Here is a 25093-nt window from a genome sequence, read left to right as displayed (position 1 = left end):
TAAAAATGAATAATTAGTATTAATTTCTAAAGCATATAGTCACTACTGAGCTCCATAATTAATACAGAATCTGCAATAATTAAGCTAGTGTGATATTTTTGTTTCTAATTTAAAATTAAGAAAATAAATATGAAAATATGCTCCCACTACCCTTTTTAGAAAAAAAAAATCTGATACTTCATGTAAATTTGGCCTTTTCAACACCTGCTTTGCTGGCAGCTGTATGTGAATGTGAGAGAGTTTTGTGTATTTCTGGTTTGTTTTAATAGCAACCTGGCCAGGACCCTGAGGATTCTTCATGTTCTTCAGCACAACGGAAGCTGAACAGGCAGTTTTACAGATTTGTTATATTCCCTGGCAAGTGGATTAAAGTCTGGTATGATCGTCTTACCTTGTTGGCATTGTTAGACAGGTAAGCTTTTTTTTTTTTAAAAGCTGCTTTATCTGTAGTGTTACAGTTCGTGGCTCCACATATTAATAAGGCAATGCTGACCACTAGAGAAGGAAAAAGTGAGAATTGTGTTAGTGTCTTCTATTCAGGTTGAGTAGATAAGTGTGGTTTTGCTTTAAGTTCAGGGTTGGTTTTGATGGTTCTTGCTACCCTTCATCTTCAAGTAGAAACTTTGATTCATGTGAGTACCAGGCTTGTAGACTAGTCTGTAATTTGACTCACAGATGTTAGATCCCATGATTTCTGATGAGAAAATCAGAACTAGAAGGGTCCCAGGGTATTGTAAACCAAGTACTCCAATCTTAAAAAAAGAAAATAACTTACAGAATGGTGTTCAGGTGGAGATATTTCAGCTGCTGCCTCTGTTCCAGTTCAAGTTTGTCTCTGCTTCTGGTGGGGGTGCTGGGCCATGTATGTTAATATGACTTCCACAACAAAAATTTCAGATGGCATTTTTACCTGCTGCAGAAATCAGACAATATGTCAGGGAGCTTTAAGTCCAGAGCAGATACTTACTTATCTGTGGTGTCTTATCTCTGTGTTTCAATTGCATGGAAACCTTTTCTGCTGATAAGCTCCCTTGTTACAGTCTGCATATTTACAGTGTTTTTCATCTCAGCTTCCATGTTCTAATAGAACAGATAAAACAAATAAAACATCAGATGACAAATTTGGTCTTTCATCCAATTTGTTGCTGTCAGATGAATATTTTTCATTAATGGTATGCTTTATTTCCTCATTTAAAAGTGTTTGGTTATTTGATTTTATTTTTAGTTTTTGTGTGCTGGGTTTTTTTAATGTTGTTTGTGCTTTTACAAGCATACACTTTTCTACATTCAAATAATCTCCATTGTGGAATTATAATTGGGAAGTGAGATGGGAAGGGATATTAGATTTCTGTGCAAATGACTTTTTTTCCTACACATTTCAGCTATCATTTTGGATAAGATTTTTTGTCATGGGGATGGAATACCATTGAATACGGAAATGTACTTTTGGAATCCACTACATTCTGATAGCTGCAGCAATGATGGTTCATAGCAACTACAAACACACCTGCCTTGGTCTAATGAATCTATAAATATTTGTACTTCTCCAACACTTTTATTCACATAGGACAGAAGATATAAAGGAGAACGTATTTGCTGTCCTTCTAGTAGTTCTTGTTTCACTTCTTGGATTCCTGACTCTGAACCAAGGCTTTTGTAAAGACATTTGGGTTCTGTTGTTCTGTCTCGTAATGGCCAGCTGCCAGTATTCTCTCCTCAAGGTAGGACTCAAGTCCACAGCCAATTGCTGAATTCTCTTCTAACTTCTACGAAGACAAAATCGTGTAAGCAAGTATCTTTTTTTCTGTTTTGTTTTTAGAGTGTTCAGCCTGATCCTGCTTCGCCAATACATGTAAGTGTCAGTCAGTAAAACAAGACTTTCTCCTTTATTATCACCTGTGTACTGTGAAACAGCTGGCTGTTCAGTGAAACACAGCTATTAGTAATTTGCTGTTCTAGCTGATTTATTGAAAAGAAAAAGACATCTGTGATTTCAAGACTTTGTACCAGGTTTAATTATTTTTAAGCTATTTGAATTTGTAACTGCTATTAGAAAAGTGCTTTTTCTTTGAGTTAATATGTGCAGTAAAAAATTCATCTGGATTATCTTGCTGATGTTCAGTCCTGTGACATCACACAAACTTTTTCTTTGCTTTCCTTTAGAAACAGACAGAAAAGAGCAGAAGTTCCAGATTAGTAGCTCAGTTGTTGCTCAGTTGGATTTTTTCCTTTTTCCTTTTTTCTTTTTTTTTTTTTTTGTTTTTGAGATTGGGGATTGATATTTTTATATTTTAAATCTGCTGCTGAAGATGTATTTATTCTAGTATTATTATAGTAATAGTATATATTAATAGTATTATAGTATCATCAAATGGCACAGGTGTTTTCCCTTCACTACAATATGGTCAGTTTCTGTGCTTACATCCTGAAGAAATGGCCAAATCTTTGGGCAAATGCAGGATGTAAGGATCCTTGCTGATTGCTATTTTTTTGCTCGGTATATCTAAGGACTTCAACTCTGATGGTGCCAACCACCTCACAAAGAACCAGTTCTTTACACAAGTCTGTCCCTGTTATAGTACTGGTCTAGGCATCATCCTACAACTAAAACCTTACCACTCCACCTGTCACAGTGTCTCAGCATTTTTGATTTGCGGATCTTGAAAGACATTTCAGTGGTCATAATGCCCCTTCCTTTCTTTTACACAGGATATTTAGTTGCTTGTGTTTCTTATTTGGCTCTTTGAATATTTTTGAGGATACTCTCTCTTCCATCAGGTTTCAGAAATGACATGTTGAAAACTTCAGGCCTGCTGGATCAGTTCCCTTTGGCAGGGAGCAATTATTTTTGTCAGTTTAGAGGCTAGAAATAGAGGCTGAACTTGAAATTGATGTTATTTACGTATGTATGCTACACACTTCACTGGATGGATATCAAAAGATTCTCAGTTTCCTTTCCATGCCAATTATTAAGGGGTGAAGTTATGGTGATTTCAGTTATAATGCATTCACAAGAAAAAACTGTCTGCATAAAAGGTAGAGAAAGGTAATAAACAGCAACTTACACATTGTAGGATAATATTTTCAATACATTAAAGAAATAATTCCAACTTCAGTGAAAAGTTGGGGTTTTTGCGACTAAAAGAATGTAATTTGTCAGCTCAACTGGCATCTGTCTAGATATAATAATGTGAACTGCAATCAAATAGTTTGCACATAATCAGACGTTACTAATGTGTATGTTTGTTTAAAGTGGGTGGCTAACAGTTTAATCAAAACTTCATTATAAACCTGTCTCACTCTTATTTTTTTATAGTGTTAAACACAAGGTAGTCTTTAAACAGAACCTTTTTTTGTGCAGAATCCAGGCTGAATATCAGGTTCTCACAATACTATTACAATTGTTATTCACTGTATTGCATTGTGTAAGTCATATGGCAATGGAACAAAGTAACAATCGGTGTATTCCCATCTTCCTTTTCTTTCCTAAAACTTTATTAGGGATACTTTCTTGCAAACTTTTTGCTGCACTATATAAACTCCAACAGAAACAAAATTTAGACAGTTTTTCCTCTGAGGGTTTTAAAGGTGGAGGTGTTATGCTAAAATAGAAGATTAGCATTTTCTACATTATATCTTCTTAACACAATAGGTATTTGTAAAGGCTTGCTTGAGCTGCTAAGCACCTCAAAAATAGGACAATGAGAAGGCAAGAAAAGATACTCCATGTACTGTTTCATAATTCATGTGACTGCATTAAAATTAAAGAGAATAACGTCTCTTGATGTTAATGTAAGGATGCAGAACAGCAGAGGGATTAAAGAATCATTGTATCACGCCCATGAATGAAAATGCAGATGAGATGTTTTTCAGTGTGAAACAAACCATCATGAGCCTCAGATCTGCACAATGAATTAAGTTCCATTCATGGATCCATGAGTAGCCACTAATGCCTTACAATATCCATGCCTGCCAAAGAGGTTCCAAACTTCTTCCCTATCTCACAAGCGGCGTTTGTCACTGTTTGATGTGACTTTGTGATTTTGTCATCTCTAGCCTGTAGCATTTTGAAATATGAATAGCATTCGGTGAGTTCAGAAAACACAGCGCCTAGAGATGCCATAAGCTTTCATACCAAACTCCTCCTGAGTGCCAATGTGTTCTCTCGCTGCTGTTGAGGAAGAGCTAGTTTAGGAACAGCCTCCTCACTCGAGTGGTGGAGAGAAAAAAATCAAGTCCATTCCAAAGTGCATTATATTTTGCTGTTACTGACCTTATACAAGTGAGCTGCTGGTGACTGCAGGGTATTAAATTCAAAGATCCCAGAGATCTTTGTCATGTGCATTTCAAGGTTTTAGACAAACCTTAGGCAAGGCTTTGCTTTTAGTCAATGGTTATATAGAAGAGTCAGGACAGCTTGTCTCTTAAGTACCTCATAAGACACTGTATAGCTCAGGATCTACAGGCTTACAAAGGCATTTGAGCTTGAAAGATTGCATTCATGCTCTTAGCAAGATTTAGAGAATCTCTTGCATAAATTCATTGTCTCAGTCCCATTACGTGCCAAAGCAGAGAGATAACTCAGTTGTGTAGCTACCATAAGCAGTTTCATAAACCCCATGAAGCACTTTAAAAGTATTTTTAATTTGTCCCTGTAAGCTTTTCTGTAGAACTGAGCACATGCACATTTCTTTATATAAAAAGCCTTGTCTTCTTCCTCTTACATGTGTGCACCCACAAAGAAACAAAAAAAAAATCTTTAGAATCGTTAGATCTTTTTAAAATATTCCCATCAAAATACTTTGCAGTCAAAGCTGCCATTTTAGTAAATGGAAATGTTTGTGAAATTATTCTTTGTTGAAAGTCTTAATATTTTTATATGAATATGAGATGCACCACTGCTGTGTTGATAGGATGCGAATATGTTTCTGAAACATATTGATGAGAAACATGGACATTATAAATAAACAGGGACTTTTTTTAGCAGACTTTGGGAAAGGCAGAGCTTTCACTGAAATTTTTATCAGTGAAGGAAAAAAGAGATTGTTTAACAAATGAGATGTAAAATAGAGAAGGAATTCTGCTTCATTATTTAAATTTTTCTAAATGAGAATGCAGAGTGGAATAATTTCACCAAGATTAAATCTTTTTTGCATGTCAAAATTTGGTAAGCTTGTCTAGTAAAACAAAATGATCCCTTAATATCTAAAATACCTGGTTAAACAAGTTTTGCTGCCACATGCCCATTTTGGTGAAGGGCTGCCTAGCTTGGTCTGTCAGTGGCAGGTACACGAGGGCTTTGCTCCTATTTTTCTGTTTGTTTCTAAAGCTTTAAAAAATGAAATGTAACGTCTGTTCCCTGGCTGTGACTTTTGGGAAGTGATGCTCTCTGTCCCAGAAGGTGTCTACTGTTGGCCTCAAAGCAGTCCTATCCCAAATAATCCACCTCACATGAAGCATGTAAATGACAGTGAAATACAACACTAACACTATCAGCAGTTCCTTTTTCTTGTGTTGTGTTGCATATTGCCCAGATGTGGGCACTGGAGTATTTGTTGTGCTCCTGGAAGCTCATTCAGCTTGAGCACATCTGGAGGAGTGCAAGAGCTGTGCAGACACTTGAGTGCATTGCTACTGCATTGCTTTGCTTCTATTGATATGATTCTAGAAAGATTTCCTTTTCAGGATTCTGTCTCATTCTCCATCACCACCTGAAAAACAGGAAGGTAGTACTTGCTCACATTTTGCAGCTTTCAGAAAAACCTCTGGAATCTGCTTCCTCAGTCATAACTAGCATTATTGTAGTTAGCAGGGTAAGGGTAATTGGATTGGTCTATTCTATTGTAACTAAGATAGAAGTGACTTACAATGGTCATCCAGTCCACTTTAGGGTTGACCAAAAGTTAAAGCATATTGTTATGAGCATTGTCTAAGTGCCTCTTTTAAACACTGGCAGGCTTGGGGCATCGAACACCTCTAGGGATCCTGTTCCTGTGCTTGACCACCTTCTCAGTAAAGAAATGTCCCTGCCTGATGCAGCTTAGAGCCATTGCCACCCATCCATACCTGGCTACCAGGGATAGGAGATCAGCACCAGCGTCTCTCTCCACTTCCCCTCCTCAGGAAGCTGTAGGCAGCAGTGAGGTCACCCTTTTAGCTTTGTTATCTCCAAAGCAGACAAGTCCAAAGTCCTTACCTGCACTTTATAGGACATCCCCTCCAACCCTTTCACCAGCTTTGTTGCCCCCATCTGGATGCCTTCAGGGACCTTTGCATCGTTCTTAAATTGTGAGGCACAGAACTGCACAGAACAGTCAAGGCAGGGCTGCACCAATGCTGAGTACAGCAGAATAATCACCTCAAGCCCAGCTGGTGTTGCTGTGCTTGATGCACCCCAGATGCAGTTTTCCCACTTAGCTGCTGGGGCTCACAGCTGACTCACACTGAAGCTGCTGGTGACCAGCACATCCAGGTCCCTTTCTTCAGGGCTGCTCACCAGCCACTCGTCTCACAATTTATACTTGTACAGCATTATTCCATCCTAGGAGCAGGACCCAGCATTGCATCTCATTAATCACTACCCAGTGTCCCAGTCTATCTAGTTCTGCCTACAAAGTTTCCTCACCCTCAACAGAGCCAGCAGCACCTCCCAGTTTGGTGTCACATGCAGATCTTTTGATGGTGCTTTCAGCTCCTACATCTGGATCACTGATAAATCTATTTAGCAGCACTGGCTCTAGACCTGAGCCCTGAGGAACTTCTCTAGTCAACAGGCAGATGAAGCCCCTTTCACTGTAGCCCTTTGAGCTCTGCCTGCCCTTCAGCCAGTTCTTCACCCAGCCGACTGTAAACTACATTAGAAGTAAGAGTTAAATATGCACTGTAAACCTAATTGAGTATGTCAGTATTCTGCATGAAACTGCAAAGTGTGTGGAGTTAAACCTCTGGGCTTGCAGTCATCAACTCTGTCTTACCCAACTGCCTTCAAAAAATCAACATGCAAAGATAAAACTGGATTTTGTAATTCAAGAGGTAAGACAAGAATGTAACATCACAATAAAACAGACTTTGGTCTGGAGTGCACATCAGGATATAAAACATTAGGCAATTGTTTAGGTGAATATTTATTGTTTTGTTTTCTTAAGGCACAGCTCATATTTTACATAAATGAAGTTTAAAAAAGGCCAGAAAGTAAATGATTAAATTATTTTTCTTTTTTAAAGTCATATTTATATCCTTATAATTCTCCATGGATTATTTTGTCTACATGTGTCCTATTAAAAAAAAAGGCAGTTGTAAGATTGAAATTGATTAAACAGCAAGGATTTGTGTCCCTGATTTGATTCATATTCCATGCATGTGAGGCACGATATAAGCCCACCAGTTCCCTGTAATCTGCCACCTTGTTAACTGATTGATCCCAAAAGAGAGTAGAGATCAGTTAATAGCAATGCTAACATACGAGCTTGGCTGGCAGCCAAACAAACACAGCCGCTGTTTCAAGTCAGTAAGTAGACTCAAAAAAGACATGATCTTTTATTATACTTAAATTACATTTTTCAAATAAGAACAGTTGCAGCTTTTATGCAAGGCAAACTTGGATTCTTGTCTTTGCTCCTGGCTTTTCACACTCAAGGAATCTTTTGACTCATCAGTGTTTAAAATGTCTTAGTTACCCTTAAGCTTGCTACCAGGAGAACTATTAAGATTTTTCTTAAGTGTCTGTTAGTTTCCCTGGCCTGCAGCCCCACAACAGCATTTTGTAGGATTAGTGGGAATCAATTGTGTGAGAGATGTGTATGAGAGACATCAGATGAGAATCCTTCTACATCCTAATTCCTTTGGATCATCATTTCAAAGTGCTTCATGAAAAGCAGACCAGAAATTGCTGATGAGTGTGATCCCCTTCAGAAGGCATGCTGATTTGCTGTCAAGTGGTTCAAAGCAACAAAAGAATTAAGTTGGTGAAAAAAAATCCATCCCCATACCTCACACTGTACTGAGGATGTGCACTATTATTTTTTTTCTTCTCAGGATTCAATTAAAAATTAAATTAATTTTATATTTCATAAAGTAAAAAAAAAAAAAGTCAAGCCACCTGAAGCAGATGTTCATTAAAATAAAAGTAATATAGAGAAAAATTCTTTTTCTATTGAAAAGAATGATTCAGGCATATTGAGGGGGTTTTTTCTCCACATAAAATGACGACTCCAGGAATTAGTAAATTTTGAAAGGTCCAGAAGGTTAGGTTTTCAAAAGCATAAATGATTGCTGGAGTCAGTCTTAACTGCTTGTTGTGCTTTTTGAAAGTCTCCTCTGGAGAAGATGAAATTGTAACATTTCTATTACTAATTATTATGTATAAGTCATTAAAATATTTTGTCTGACCCCTGACACTCTCTCTAGTTAATGCAGTGCATGCAGTAGGAGGATGAATACAAAATTCTAACTTTTTGTTTTTTTCTTCCAGGGACATAATAAAATCATAATCTACAGCAGACCTGTATATTTTTGTATATTGTGTGGCCTTATTTTGCTGCTAGATGCTGGATCTAAAGACACAAATCCTCCTGTTTATACAATGTATGGCCTGAAGCTCTTTTCACCCAGATCTCTCCAGTCAGCCAGAGACCATGTAATAGGTGAGTCAATATTTTTCCTAGGACTGCAAAAAGGAATTAAGTGCTAGGCAGGAAAGTCTGTGTTTTCCCATGCTGGCAATCAAACTCCTGTTATGGAGGCACAACTTGAAGTCAAATTGATAGAAACATTTGGAATGACTTAAGACAGGGGCGGGGGGCATCTGGCAACCTTCCCTTATGTAAAAGGAGTTCTTAATGAAATGAGGCTCATGGAAATGTCTCCATAGAAAACTAAAAGTCACTGATGTTATTAGCAAAAGACATCATCTGTGAAATGTAGTTATCTTTGTAAGGGCTTGTCTGTGGAGCAGTTACTGCAGAATAACTTGAATTTTAAATTTAATGCCTGGAAGCCAATCGGTGCCAATTCCTCAGACAGACATTCTTCTGATCATGAAGAAAATGCTTTTCCTTGCTTTAGTTTGATCATACTGTCCCTGTGCCTAGTTTCCCTGTGCATAGTGTGGAGCAGCCACTCTGCAGTAGCTCTTTCAACTAGTTTCCTTTTAGAATCGTGTTCTGAGGTTGCTGAGGACATTCAGATATTGCTCCAAGACAGGTCTGATGGTTCCTTGGCACTAATTTGGAGTGGCCACAGCTGACATTACCCTGCTCTGTCAGGACACTTAATCCTGTTGCATACCACACTTAAGGTCTACAAATGTGATGGTACACCAGCTGAGCCACAGATACAAGTGCTGAACTGGCCTCTCGTCAATAGTGCAACACTGTTAAGGTACAAAGTAGGAAATGTGAGGTTTACTGTAAAAGTTGTGAAAATTTCCCAAAAAGCTGTGTTGTAGTGTACCAAAGAAGGCCTATTGGTTTGTGAATTTAGAACCAGAAAAACCTACTGTGGTAGAAGAAAAACTTTTTGTGATGCAGTGTAGGACCTTCGAGGTCTTTGTTCACCTGTGACTGTTGTACTTGCTTTTTGCCCTACTCAGGCGAGACTTACTGCCTGAAAGGTATACTAATTTTAGGAAAGCCTCCTGGTCCTTCACATGGATACTATGGCTCCCAATTCTTCTCACCAGAAACAGGAGAATATGAAGATCTGCATTTCCACTTATTTTAATTAGCTTCTTTCATTACTTTCCTTTGGTCTCATTAAAGTTTCTCCTTACATCTTATTTTCTCTGTCTGTCAAAGGTGAACAGTAAAAATGCTGATAAATAATTCAACAAGAGTCTTAGATGACACTTGGGATGAAGATAAATGAAAAACTATAGCAACCAGTATAAGAAAACGAAGTGTGGTTATAAATGTGTTAATTTTGGCTGGTCTCAAAAGAGATGGCAGAGCATATTCTTGAAGCAGGAGAGGGTGGGGGAGAGAGGAAAATTCAGGCTCATCTCCCCAGATGGCATGTGTTAAATGAGAAGGAGAGAAGAAACCATTTCCCTTTGCTTGTCCCCTGTTCTTATTTTGCGAAGGTGTATTGGTTCAAGGGATGTTTGGTGTCATGCTTTGTCTATTTCTTGCTTTGTCTCTATGGGAGTTCTGACTTTTGGCTGCTGTGAATCCTTGCAAGTGTTCACAGTGCAGCAACCTCTGTAAGCCATGGCAGTCTGGCATCCTGCAGCATCTTGCTGCCCTTTGAGCGTAGATTCCCTTAGGTAATGAAGGTAGAGAAGTATTTTGTTTGGGCCATAAAATAATGGGGGAAGTTGGTCCCTCTGAATACCAGTTAAGTCTTACTACTGTTTTGCAATTTTGCCTATTTAATAGGGTTTTTTTTAAATCTCTTTCTATTGGTCTCTCATCATACGATGACTCCTTAGTTTATATTTCAATGATAATTTATTGTGGTGTTGGGAGTTGATATATCTAGGAATCAAGTGATTTTTGACTGTGCATTGCAAATACTGAGGAAAGGAAAGGTCTTTTATTTCAGGTGTTTATTACAATAAGAAGCAAAAGCCATGGAAATCATAGAATTACCAAAGGGCTAGTGTGATGCTGCATGTCATACACTGATGAAAGTCTTGAAACAAGGTCATAAAAGAAAATAATTGCAGATTTGCTAGATGCGTAACCTAATTACTTATGAAAAATGTTTTTTAACATGTCCATTTATTTGCAATTTACTTATGATCTGATTCTGGTTTATTTTCAGTTGGTGGTAATTCTGCTATTGATTTATACTTACATTAGTTGGGGGTTCATTACTTTTATTCTAACTATGGTTTTTGTCTTGAATTCTTTATTTCAGTTGACTTTTTTGCTAGATTAATGTATGAAATGCAGGTAAGGGCACAGACAGAGCCAGCCTCAGTCACTGGGTGCTGCAGGTGTGGTTAGTGACAGAAGTAGTTATGGACTTTATATATGATAGTTCTTGTGATGAAACCATTTTAAATATTCAACAGTTAAGTGAAATTATTTGGCAGACATCTCAGAAGACTTTAAGAATCAGGAGGTGGCAAAATTTTGTGATAATGAGTCCTCTGCCTGCTACTTTTAATGATGACTGAGCTTCTGTCAAGGAGGAAAGCCTATGAATGTTATGCTATGTTCAGAAGAGGGAGAGCAAAAAGGTTACTTCTCACTGAAATAATGGTTTTTATTTTCCTTGTGAGAAAAAAACATGTTTTGCTACTCAGATATATACAGTTTTTTAAAAATAATAATTTTCTAAATGTCTAAAATGTTTGCAGTGATGTTGCCGTTCTACATTTCTCAAAAGACACAAATTTTCCAAAGTCATAATTTGTGTTTCCCTCTCACATTTATGTGATAGGGGCTAGTTTAGAGGAAATCTTCAAACTGCAGTGTTTGAGACAGCACCTCACATAAGTGTCTCTCAGCAGTCCAGCTTTTAAAGGTGTTTAAAGTATGAAAATGTGTGATGCTTAAAGAAATTCCCTCTGGAGTTCATAATGCAATTTCAAAGGATTAATCCATTACTTTTATTGTGTGCAACTCATTAGAGGAACTACTGCTTCTAAGTTCAACCTTTTTGTAGGTGACAACCATTTATTTTCCTCTCTGGTATGCTCATTGGTGCAGGATGAGATAAACTAAGCTGCCTTAGCTAAAGAAGTTGCCAGGATCGTTCAAGATTATTAATAGAGAGAGGGTGAAGTGAGGACAGTTTTATAGTCAACTAACTTTTCCCTCCCTGTTTACATTTGTCTCTATGCATCTTGGTGTACTGTCAAGTCTTTCATCTCATCCTTCCTTTCACTGCTCTTATTCCACTTTTTCTGAGGTTGCTACAGCACAGGCAGTCATTTGAACTGTAAGTCAGTAGTCTAAGATGAGTTCTGGCAGTTCTGCAAGTCCTTTGCCCAAGGAACACTATCTCCTGAGAGTTTCAGCAGTGAGATTTTGGGGTAGTTGATCCATGCTGAGTCCACATGGCCTGCTGAGCAGTTTTCTGTCGTGCCATTGGCTGTCTTCAAGAGTGGTCCTTGCTTGGCTTGGCATGACTTGGTGGGATATCTAAAAATGTCCAGAGTAGTAAAGGAAGAATAAATTAATATTGCCATTTTTATGTAAAAGATTGAGAAGAGAGTATTTCCTTATTTTCTTATATATGTATAATTTGTGCCAGTGGCAGAAATAGTGTTGAAAGGTGCATTGTGAATCCAAGTATACTTAAGCAAGTGCTTAAGCAAGTATACTTAAGCAAGTGTGTTTAACACTTGAGCAAGTCATTTTCTCTCCTGTGTTGGACTTCCTTGGCAAGATTTACAGTATTAGATAGCAGTAGTGTATAATATGTTGAAGATAAAAGTTGTCAGATCAAATTTGGTGTATTGTTTTCTTTTAGCACAAGATGCCTTAGTAAGACGAGCTGGAAAATGTGAATGTAGCATTCAGATAAGAGCACAAATCCTTTTGTTTCCTTCTCAAAAATCTCACTGGGGGAAAGGCGAATAAGTTGTACTAGTGATTTGTTTAATTTGCTTTTTATGAGAATGAATAGGAGGAAATTGCAGTCTTCCTGGGATGTAAAGTAGCAAATACAAACTTGTTAACAAGGAAGAGTGACTGACGCACATCTCTCTGTCATGCAGAACATTCTGGTACTAGTACAACGAAGCAGTAAGAATATGATTAAATATGTGTGTGTGTCCTTGAAAGTCTACACTTGGGTCAAACGTGTGTGTTTAGATGCTTTGCCAGACAGCCTTGCTTAGCATTTTCTGTGGTGGAGCTAAGAGTAAATGGATGGGAAGGAGAACTGACTGGAAGTGAACAGAAAATAAGACTAACAGCGTGATTACCTGAATTATGACTCCTGCTTTTTCTTGTCTATGAGGCATTAAATTTATGATTTCTGTTGAGAGAGTATGTAAAGCTGTCAAACTGGATTTTACCCCTCAGTTTCTTTCCTGTTTTTAATGGTTTTTTGCTGCTGCAAAGTTAAAGTCCATTCTGCTGGAAGCTGGCGGAATATTCTGAAGAAGTTTCACTATAGGTTTGTCCCATTTTTAGGGGATGCTGTAAATGTCTCCTGTTCATTGCTGGGAGAGGCAGGATATTGTGATAGCCAAAATATTTTAGATCTTAGCCATTAAAATATTGTTTTTGGTTATATTGAATTGTCATAGCTGTACTTGAGCTATCTCAGATTCAAGGAGGAAGTTCCAAAGCCTGGAAATCAAAATTTCTCTGCTTTGAAAGGAACCAATATAACTTCAAAAGTGTTTGAGAAGCAGTAAGGAAGCTACATAATGCTATTTTTTCTGCTGGTGCTTTTATTCAAAATAAATCTTAAAGTTAACTCTGAGCTTTAGATTCTTATGTGTAAAACAGCATTATTTATTTCAAATACATGAGAAGGAAAGTGAAATCATTGCTGCTAAGGTTAAGGCATGCTCACTTGAATAATCTTCAGAATTTATTGCAACAATTTCTTATTTTGGTTTGATGCATATTTCTCTATTTTCCATACATTGGATGTGTGACCATGTTCTAAAACACTTTTTTTTTTCCTCTAGTGTTTTTATATTGCTTTCCTGCAATTTCTCTTCTTGGACTTTTCCCTCAAATCAACACCTTCTGCACATATCTTTTGGAACAAATAGACATGTTGCTTTTTGGTGGTTCTGGTAAGTAGCCATCTGCAGCCTGAGCTATCCCTTTCTGGGTTTATAACCTCAGATTAGAATATATTATTGCATGTTACAAAGCACAGTGCATATTAAAGCTTTATCAGCTAATAGTATTCATCTACCAGTGGGGTGAATACCTATAAGGCCCACTTGATTAGATTGATTTTTCTTTTGAAAAGTTGTAAACAACTTCGCAAAACTGTAGGCTGCAGAATATGATAGATATCAAAGAGCTTTTTCCTGGCATGTGTGATGTGAATCTTTACTATATTTATTAAAAAAGAAAACCTTTAACTTTTTTTTTCTGTTAACATCCAGAAAAAAATGTTTGCATTCTTCCACAGACAGGTATATTGACAAGATACTTGATGTGTGATAATTTTTTTGGTGTTAATTCAATCAGAGATTAAAGAAGACCCTTGAGAGATGAAACACTGAGCGTTTTTTGTTGGTAGTGGGTTTTTTGTTTTTCATTATAGCTTAAGTAACAGGGAAGATTGAGATGTATCTACACTGTCATCTTAGTTTGGGTCAGAAACAAAGCCTTCTTCCCACTTACCACGTCTGTATTTCAGCTGCTGCTGGGTTTGTGTCTGCACTATACAGTATTTCCCGAAGCTTTGTTGTTCTGATTGTCCTATATGCTTTCTGCTTCAGTGCAGTGAAGGTAAGCCAGAAAATCAACACCGTTACAATTCAAAATTTCAAGCTGGAAATTCATGTAACCTAGGGAGACTAGCATTGTTTGGTCCTACATTGTCGTTGCTTGTCAAGATAAGCTTTGCATGATTCAGATTCTGCCTGTTAGTTACACTGAAATAGATTGAAACTGCAGGAGAACTTCTGAAGTAAACCTGTGCCTAATTCCTTGATTAATTGCCTCGTATACGTATCAGTCTGAAATGATCCATTGAATTTTCTCTACAAACATGAACAGCAAGCCTTGATTTAAAAAGCTACAGTTGCTGTTGATCTGCATGGCCAGGCTGAATTTGCTCATAATTCCTCATAAGGCTTTTGCTGTTGCTTCATTGCGATATGCCTAAGAACTTAAATGCTGAGCAGACCAGTGGACCATCTAACTCAGTAATATCTCTGCATCCACAGGGAAATGCAATTGAGGAGTTTAATGGAAGCCAGATGACTGAGTTTGCCACTCTTTTCCCTAATATCCCACAATAGTTACATTAGGGATGCTGGAGAGTGTGCTTATTTAATTTGGTGTCTGTGGACTTCTTGTCTATGAATTTGTCAAGTCTCTTCCCAAATGTGCTGCTCCTCTCTGACTCCACAGCTTTGTGCCAACAAATTCCAGATGTTCACTGTGCTCTGTGCAAAGCAGTGCTGTCCTTCATTGGTTTTAAGCTGATCTGCTAATTTCACCAAGTCTTCCTGATGCCTAGTACTGCAGGATTTGTGGAAAACCTGGTCTGTGTTCTTTTCATCCATTGCCTTCACAATTTTGTAGGCATCAGACATATCCCCCTCAGCCATCCCTTTAAACTGAAGAGTCCTAGCCTTTCTCACGTCTCCTTGTAAAGCAGCTGCTTTCTCAGGAGTAGCTAAGTTAGTCACCCTACTCTGTGCCTTCTCTTGCTCTGTTGTGACCTTCAGATGTGGAGATTAAGTTGTGTGTGGTGCTCAGGATGTAGGTGTGTCATGGCTCTTTATGCTGGCATAGGACTGGTTCCCTTACCAGTGATGCCCAATTTTGGGCAATATTCAATCTAAAGCTTTTTTTTTTAATTACTTTTTTTATTTCAATACATAGTGCCTATGTCCTCTGCATGGGACATTTAAGAAATGGCAATGAAATTTTGTCTGCCTTCAAGTTGGCTGTAAAATTCCCAGTGACCACAGCAAGACCAGAATTTCATGTTAGATTTGTAATAAAATGTATCCTATAAGGGACAGCCTTTTGACAATGTTTCATTAAGGGCTGGATGCTGTCAGTGTCCGTGCAGGGGTGCACCAGGATGTGCTGTGATTTACAAGCTGCCCTTGACATCTTGTGGCCTCATGTCAGAGGGAGCTTTGTGGTGGCACACATGCATAGCACACACAGAGGTCCCAATAGGAGGCTCTGCAACTGCCAAGGATGGATCATGTCAGCACCCAGGCTGGCGGCTCACACAGATGAGAGGGGTGGTCAGATGTTTCTTTAAGGGAATTCTTTAAGGGTCATTAGCATTTCTGTAGTGGCTTTTAACAATTTTTCACTTTAAATTTTGTATAGGAGCCTTAACTCAAAAAAGGGCATTATTATAATGTCTTAATGGTCACTTGCAGATGATCAGAGCCGGCTGTGTGTTCTTAACTACTCCCAATAGTAAGGTAAAATGTGTTAAGCTGCCATTTTATCTTGTCCCTGGGTGGCTTGAGTCCTTACACAATAAATTGCAGCAACTCAGCTGCTGTGTTAAGAAACTTGAAATTAAATGTCTTTGAACATGTGGTGTTCTCCCAGAGAATCTTGTCACCTGGCTCACCTTGTTTATCAGCTATACTGGTTAGACCTGACCCAGCTGTGTGATTGATGCTACAAAGCTTAACTGCTGCTTATGCAGTTTCCTAAAGTAGCCAATATTCCTGCTGCTGTTTTCCGGCTGTATTAATGATGCACACAGGCAGCTGGGATGGAGAAGGAGGCTCTCCATAAGAACAGAGTGAGAAAATGGATAATTGGGGTGAGAAGCAATGATAAAAACGAAAAAAGCTATATGGAAGGCAGGAGTTAAACTGCTGAGTTAAAGTACTCTTAAACAGGCAAATATGGGGGGAAGGATTATTTTTTTTCCTCCAAGGTCAGCAGAGAGTGATTCAGTAGTTGAGGGTAGTAAAGTTGTGTGATGGATACTTCAAAAAGAGTTTTTTGTAAACAGTGGGAAAAAAAGACACTTAAAATAGTCTACATACTCTTTTCTCAGGATAATGCTTCAAATTACAGCATGCAGGTGGCTTTGTAGATAAGCAATCTCCTTGTGGATTAGGCTTCAAACTGCTTAGAAATATGCTTTTAATACCACCCTGAAGTTGAGTGCTGTGAAAGATTTACAAGATATTTGTTGTAAATTACTAATATTAAGTTCAGACTTTCTATTCTCACAGAAGTTAGAGTTAATTTGAATTGTAATGGCACTGTTCTTGTAAAGGCACTTCTGAGGAGGTTAACTTAAAGCATGTGTAGATGATTCCTCTTGCTTCAGCTCATAATCTCAGTCTACTGGGGTGCTTGAAATTTCATACATTTTTTTTCTTCTAGAAGTTATGAAATAAGCACTTGTTTTAACCCTCCTTCTTCTTCAGTCAGGTCCAAAATGTTTTATTTTGGACTGGTGTCTGTAATGTTGCAAAAGAATGATTCTTTAGTTATGGAGGAAGAGTAGAAATTGGCTTAATCTGATCCTGAGTAGGGCCCACTGTGAAAAGTGGTCTAATACCCTGTAAGTAACTGGAACTGTTTTGATACGTGGTGAGCAGTGATTTATGATCTTAATCAAGTGAAGATTTTAATTTCTGGTGTGCTAGAAATCGCAGAGTTTAACTCAAAACTCAGCAAATGCTGTAGTGTGTTTCACTGAGGTGTTTGCACAACAATGGGAAGTACATGGTTTTCTTAAAGTTAGAAATAGCATCTCTTCCATATTTGCAGTTTATAGCTGTTATTTATTTTTTATTCTTATTTTACTCTTTTCACTTTTAGTCACTTTGCCAAAACCAACAGAGCAAAATTTTTAATATTTATGGAGGTCAAAAAAAAAATCATCATGATCAATTTTTTTCAGGGCAGGGAAACATGATAGACTCTATTTGGCAGAGGACTTCTGGGTTGCAAAGCATGTTTTTGGCTGAAATATAGCATCCTGAAATGTCAACTCTGTTTATTGGCAGAACATCTTATAGCTCAGCAGGTGTAACTACCAGAGTTCTATTTCCTGAAATAAATTGCAGAGGAGAATGGATCTCTAAGTGATTTTGTGCTTTTTACTGGTGAACAATTGCTCACATCAAATGCCCAGCCTGAAGAACATTCCGGTGGTATCAGGCTTGATTCTTGCCTTCATTAAATGGTTCTTGTGTTGTAGTTATGATCTTGGAGGGTGAAATACTCTAGCCTGATTTCTCTGTGTACATTAATTATTTTGAAAGGAAATACCTTATTCCTGAAGAAGTTCCTTGGAAGAATAATTAATTTACTATATTAGTTTCCTTTTTTATTAAAATCAAAACAATTTTTATTTTTTAATAAATCTATGTTCTTAAGTGACTTTTTCTTGTTCTTTTTTAGAGCATAAGCTATATATACGTACGTATGATAGTTCGTTTTAGTTGTGCTCAGATTTTGAAATTAGTTTAGAATAGCAAATTCACAGCGATTAACTGTTTGCTCTAGAACTTCAGTTTTAGAAAATTAGGAAGTAGGAATTGTTTTGGGGCATGTCCACAGAACAGTGTACTCAACGTAACTTTCAGCATGCGCGTATAAGCTGTGAGAACTGAGACTAACAGGCCTGTGCTCAAATCCTGTGCCTTGTCCAGGCTAATTTTGCTATTGAATTATGTTGTACAAGACCAGCTGAGAGTCTTTATGAAACAGCAGCTGTGATATAGACAAATCATTAGTTTAACTTAATAATTCTCAGGGATTTTTGTTCAGATATATTGCTTGAGGAAAATTATTACACAGTATTCTCAGTTGAGAGTTCATCCTGTGACCTGCAGAGACATTTGGCATGTCCAGCAAGTTCATCTGGCCCTGTCACTCTCTCTGAATGACCTTGCAGCACCTTTGCCAGCATGTGACCAGAAATATTTCTCTCTCGTGGCTAAAATGCACCTAAATACCACCTAAAGATGGATGGACAGATCTCTAGTCTTGTGTGAACAGCAAGGGTGTGGGTTGGGCCACGTGTCTGGCTGCTGTCATGTCCCATCACAAGGCTTGGTCAGAAGCATATGACATGTTTTGGGGAATGGCTGCACACTGCTTACCTGGCAGACCTGGAGTGTTTGTTATGTGGCCAAATGTGCACTTTCACACAACTAAAATATGGGACAGTCTGTCACCAGGGCGAGGCACAAACTCTTTGCAGGATGATGATACCAGTGTGTGAGTTGTGCAGCTTGGACACTTGGAGGAGGAAGAGGAATGTGTTGTTCAGAGGTGACTGGGAAGCAAAGGAGTTCTCAGCTGCTGTGGCCAGGCAATGGCTCCCTTCCTATAGTGCTCCCTAGCAGCTTTGCCCTTGCTTGATATTGGTGTGGAGGAGCTGTGGGTCTGCAGCTTGTCAGGACCTCCTCTGGTGGTGCTACTGCTGGGATGATCAGTTTTCATTTTCTGTAAAGCTGTCACATAAAACAGAAACCCAAAATTGTTCACAGTAGGAAGTACAGAGCATTTCATCTGAAATTACAACAGATAATTTCTCCATAAAAACCCTGAGCACAAAATAGCTCATCTCTGTGTGTTTGAGGCCTTGAGGACTGATGGGCAGGACACTGTTCACCACTGCTGTCAGTGAAAGCAGTGTGTTCTGAGTGAAACAGGTTCGCAAGTCTCAGTCTGACCTGGCTGCTGCACTGAAGTTGTTCCCTCTGGTGATGATGTGAAGTCACATGGATAGATTTCTGGTTTACAGTCATGCTATCCCAGTGATGCAGAGGTGGTTTGGTTACAGCTTTGAGGTGCTATACAGTATCTCTTCATACATCTTATCCCATGACATGTTTGTGTCATGGGTGTATCATGACACGTTTGTATCATGAGTGATAGGACACCAGCTGCTTCTCCATCCTGACGTGTAACAATACTGTAAACCTGGTTTCAGGCAAGTAAGTAGGTAAATGTCTTGGATTCTGAAGTGTGAACACCCGAGTTTCTCCTGCTTGCTTTGAGATTTCTGTATCTCCCAGAATGGTATCACCACTCCTTATGCCAGTTCTTTCCAGGTCCTCTATGAACTTTCATTTACTTTAGCTTAATACAAAGCTCTAAATCCTAAGCATGGTTTTATCAGCTCTTCTGTTCATTCCTTGGATTCTTACATCTAATAGCAGCAACTTTTCAGCTTGCTGCATTTTTGAAGCTATTGGGTAACTGAGCTTAGTTTAACATTGCCTGAGTTCACTTCAGCTTTTATTTCTGGCTTTATTTCTGATCTCATCTTCAGTCCTATAATCTTGATCAGAAATTGGCAACTCTGATAGCTACCTTAGCTTTGATATATGAAACGGTTTTCTCTTGTTCCAGGAGGAGGTGTTTTTATTTTTCAGGTATGACATTCATCAGATTGGAGGCATAGGAATTTCTGTGCCATCTTTTTTACTTGACTAGAATTTCATGATGTACTGATTTTTGTCTCCTGCTCCATCTGTTTTGTGGTCTGCACCCAAATATTTAAGAGATATGAAAAAAAAAAAAAGTCAGGTATGCCCTCCTAATTTTTCTACAAATATTCAGTCTGGAATTTAGCCATCTTGATATCAGCCTTTAGCATTCCAGTGTTCCAGGGTTTTGCCTGGGGGTCAGAAGAGCACATCCCTGAGTGTTTCTGGAATCAATCAATCCTTGTCTTCTGCCTTCTGTTCATATCAGTTCATATAATTTTTAGTTGATTTGGATTTAAAACTTACTCAGAACCAGTTAATTACTTGTCATGCAGATATAGGGGTTTTTAAAAATTATTTTTTAATCTGTGTTTTTATTTTTGTGTGGAACTTGCAGTTTGTCTTGATCAGCTTCGGAAAAAAACCAGATTTTTGGACTTGAGTCAGAAAAATTAAACTGATGTGAATGTGTTCGTATGTGGCACACCAGATTTTCCCAGCTCAATATAAATGCATATTTTTTAAAATATGAGCTACATAGTTTCCATTACCTCATACCTGAAGACACTACTTTCTGGTGACTTATTTATCGCTTCAATGGACAGTTACTAAAAATCCTGTGTGGATTTGAAACTGTTCTCAGCTCATATTGATGTAGCTTGGTTTTTTTAATGAGTTCTAAACTCATTAATCAGAGTAACAGTGCATCTTGCTTCCCATCTTCAATGATGCAGTTTTCATCTGTGTACTGATAATTTTGAAATATTTGTCTTATGGTTTTATGGTGGGAAAGAGTTGCAAGCATGTCTCCCTCAATCTGCTAAGACTGCCCAAATAAATTTCTAGACATCACAGAATGGGCTCATGTGTGTAGAGAGAATTCCTTCATGTGTAAGTGATCAAAAATAGAAGTATAGTATTACTAGACAGGTTTATTTCTGCTGCATAAAGTACTCTCAGTCCTCTTGGGGGTTTTGGAGGTAAGGCTCATCAATTTTATGTTTTTTCCAATTTCCTAAGGTTCAAGGAAGAGCTGTTAGGGGTGTTAATTTTGGAGAATATTGTTAGATACCATGCCTTTCAGTAAGTGATGTTTGCAGCCATAGTCAAGTCTTGCACTGTAGACATAACTTTAATAGTTATGGTCTTAAATTTCTGTGTATAACCAAAACTTATTTTCCAGATATAAGAAAAAGGAAATTATGCCTGTAGAACCCAACATGGCCTAGGATTGCTCTCACGATATGTCACTGTATAGGAATGTAGAAATCTGCACCATTTCATTTGGATAAACTCACCATTGTGTGAAATATGAGTATTCACGCTTCCTGCCTGAAGCTGTTGCTAACTTAATTCTTTAGCCAAGAAGCTCTAGTCTCAGACTGGGATCCTGTTGTGTAAGGTGGTGTGTGTGGACACACATAGACACCCCTGTATCAGTTCAATCCTTACAGATTTTAAATTTCAGCAGTGAAAATATGGTCCAAGATAGCTGCAATTGCAGAGAAAGAGAGACAGTGTTGCTTGGAATGGGCAGTGATACTTGTATTCTGGTAGCTTATAATTTGCCGAGTTTTTGGAGATCATCTAGGAGAGTAGTGTTTTGTTTCTATGGATGATGGGAAGGTAAGGCTGGTGGGCATCTCTTCCTATAATTTTCTTTAGGCTGTGTAGCCCAAAGCTTGTTCATTCACAATTTTTGGTCATTAGTGTTCACTGAAAAGGACTATCCATGGTAATATAGTGTTAAGATTATAGTTAGCCATTTAGAGAATAAGTTCTTACTATTTTCTTATATTTTGGGGAATGAGGAAGGTTCCCTTTTACAATCTCTTTAAGAAAGTCAGTGTTTTAGATGTTCAGAAATAGTATGGTAGTATTTATTTCCATCTTTACCATCACGTGTGGAAGGGTTTACCATAAGCACTTCCTGTTTATTGATTGGTATGTGAGCAGTAGCACAAATCCATGATGTAGGAGGGATGTCGACGTAAGGAGAAAGACCAAAGAAAGTTTGACTGAATTGCACGAGAGACTGTGTGACTTTTAAAGGTCCATTCCAACCCAAACCAGTCTATGACTCTACAGATAATGATGAGATCATGAGAGTGGAAAACCAGGTGTGTTAAGAACTGGAGTTTGTCTTCATATGTAAAAAGCCAGTGCCAATGCCTTCACCTTCAGTGATGCTGTCACTGCAGCCACCTGCAAAGTAATTTTTGAGTTGAGAGGAATACTCTGAAATTAAAAAAAACAAAACAAGAATTTCTACTTAACATAGCTGGTTCTCTGTTCAAAGCACTTTTTGTCTCTGGAGTAGAACATATAATTTATTTGAGCCTATCTTAGAAAGATAAGAGTGCTACATGCATTTTTTTTTCAGGAGAAGAAAGAAGTAAAAAGGGTAAATTATGTAGGACAGAAAACTGCTATGATCACTTTTTAAAAATGTATTTGCCTTCCCACCTCTAGCGGTGGTAAAGGCCTCGTAAGTTCAAAGACACCTTTATCTCCCCTTTTAGTGGATTGGTTTGGGATTAGGCAATTCTGTGGTTGGAATGGAACACCCCCATCCCCACCACTGGGTCTGTTGTAACTCATGACTTTCATCCTTAATTCTGTAAGTCTGTTTCAGTTGTTTTAGAAATGACTACGTGAGTGTCTGCATCAAAGTCAAAACAATATATGAAAGCACTACATGCCACTTCAACCCAAAGAGGTAAACTAGGAAGTCAAACTCCCTGTCTAGTATGACAGATAATACCAGCTTCCAAGGGTAAAACCTGTCATTCCTGTTTTCCCACTGAGAAGAATCATTGTTCAATTATCAACTATATTGGTTTTCTCCTTTTTTTTTAAATTTAAAGCTACCAGGCGTCATTAGTGGGGGAGGAAAATGACAAAATTGAGGAGGGCCATCACATGGATATTGGAGAAATTACACCTTTGTTCTTTCTCATCTTTTGTACAATGTTGTGCAGCATTTTTTCTGGAAAATCCTGCTCTCTAGGCACATAGCAAATATTGATGCCTGTTCTACCTGCTTTCTTGGCTCCCTGATGTCTGAGTTTTGAGGGGACAATGACATTTTGGAACTGGAGCATGGGCCAGACAAATGCAGAAGCCAAGTGTAATATACAGAAGATATGGAAATAGAATTCTTGAGACATTAGTGTGGGGATTCAGCCATGTACAGCTCTATAAGTAGAAAGAGGGTGGAATGATTTGTAAAACTGGCTACTGATAAATTTCAATATCAGGAATATTGCTCAACTCTTGATGGTATTTTGCTTTCAGAACAATTTGCAGGGCAAAGGGGTAGTCGTGCACTAGAAGCTGCTGGGTAGATCTGTACCCAGATTGTATTGCCCTGAAAATGCAAAGGATGTTTGTATAGGCTGTGATTCAGCAATTTTCAGAACATTTAGCTTCAGTAATTTTCTTCAGTGTTTTGAAGAATATGAATTTAATATGGTGGGAGATTAAGCGTGGAAAAAGTGAACCCAAAATGTATTTGGCCCCAAAACTGGGAGCAGTGAAATGAAGAGTAGGATTGGATGGTAAAGTTTAAATTATCAGTTAAATGATGGTCAAGTAACTGTGTATCAATTTAGCATGTAGATAAATACACTGCAGTTGATTTCACTTGGATCTCATTTTAATGAGAATTTTCCTCTAATCTTTCGTTGAAGAGGAAAGAAAACCTGCCTTTCATGTGCCTTCCTAGCTAATTGCTGATTATAGGGGAGTTGCATAATATGAGCACAAAACATGCCTTTAATTGCAGTGTTTTTTCACAGTAATAAACTTTAATATAAAAAAAGGATTCTCAGTCTGTGGTAGATAGTGTAGAAATTTAGATGTTGTGCATGTAATATTACAGGTATGATGTATGGCTTAACCTGCTTACTTTTTAATGAAGAGCTTTTTAAGTTCTTCATTGCTAACTTTGCTTTCTGTCACCCTCTTCAGGAACCCTGGGATGCACAGCACATTCCAGCCCTGTTCTCTGCTTTCTGTGGTCTGCTAGTTGCACTTTCTTATCACCTCAGCAGACAAAGCAGCGACCCATCTGTACTGATGTAAGTTGCCTGTAAATGTTATTTGTTGATTACTCTGTACAGCACACAGCCAGAGTGATGCCTGTGTGTTTCAGGACCACAGGGACTCCTTCCTGAAAGTACTCTGGTGAGGTGAAATTCCTCACCATGTCTGCATGGTTGGTATCAGTGCTGTAAATGAATGAAGTGCTGCAGTCAGATCACCAGCAGGGCTGATGCTCTCTAAACAGCACTGTCCAAAATCCCTGAACCGGATTTTCCCTTCTGGGAATCTGTGTGCCTGCCAGGCTGGAGGACAGTGACTTAGCTGTGGGGGAGTTCATGCTGCTGGAGAAACTTGGAAAAAGGAGCACAACGCTGATGAGGATGGAATGGATATAGAGCACTAGTAGGAAATTGTCATCCCAATAAATCTTAGTGAAGAGTTGAGAAATTCTTTCTTTACCATCCCATTCCCAGTCAGGGAATCTGACATTTATATATTGCTAGGTTCTGATGTGGCAAAACAACAAGAACTGCTTGCATCTCTTGCCATTAATTTTACCCACAGCCTACTGTGCCTGGCATTGATGTCCAGTAGACCTGGATCAAGCTGTGTGTAGATGGTGTGTAGTTTACTGACCACTACGGTATGGAACTTGTGTATGGAAGGAAATGAAGCTATGTGCTGTATTAGGGAGATTTCTTAGCCTTGGAGTAAAATATATGCAAGTTAATTGCAGATCAGCATGGAATTGTGAGCTCTTTCAATTCTGAAGTAATTTAAATGTATTCTTTTCTCCCACTCCCCAGGAAGGACACACAAGTTCATTAACCTCTTTAGTAAAACAGAAGCTTGTCTTCCTTGAAACTTTTTTTTAAGGAAGTAATCTGAAACTATTAAATGCATTTTAAGTTGTAAATTTAGTTAACCATTTTATAATGTTTGTAATGAAATCTTCAGCAGCTGAAATAGCTGTTAAAAATCTAAAAATTAAGGATACATGTTCAACAATAT

At 38.2% G+C, this 25093-nt stretch overlaps 1 protein-coding gene across 1 annotated transcript in view; it reads left to right on the top strand.

Annotated features, from left to right (window-relative positions):
• The window catches only part of PCNX2 (pecanex 2), a 151868-nt gene that overhangs the window by 40550 nt on the left and 86225 nt on the right, over positions 1-25093 (top strand). The window contains exons 10-16 of the mRNA XM_085055491.1: positions 270-412; positions 1568-1721; positions 1820-1852; positions 8471-8642; positions 13595-13705; positions 14284-14375; positions 24008-24117. Of these exons, the coding sequence (XP_084911617.1) occupies positions 270-412; positions 1568-1721; positions 1820-1852; positions 8471-8642; positions 13595-13705; positions 14284-14375; positions 24008-24117 (815 nt within the window). The remainder of the gene's footprint in view (positions 1-269; positions 413-1567; positions 1722-1819; positions 1853-8470; positions 8643-13594; positions 13706-14283; positions 14376-24007; positions 24118-25093) is intronic.

Source organism: Lichenostomus cassidix, chromosome 3 (genome assembly GCF_008360975.1).
Source record: "Lichenostomus cassidix isolate B80296 chromosome 3, HeHo_3.0, whole genome shotgun sequence".
NCBI lineage: Eukaryota > Metazoa > Chordata > Aves > Passeriformes > Meliphagidae > Lichenostomus > Lichenostomus cassidix.
Note: the sequence above shows the minus strand (reverse complement) of the source record. Positions and strands in the feature narration are given on the sequence as shown.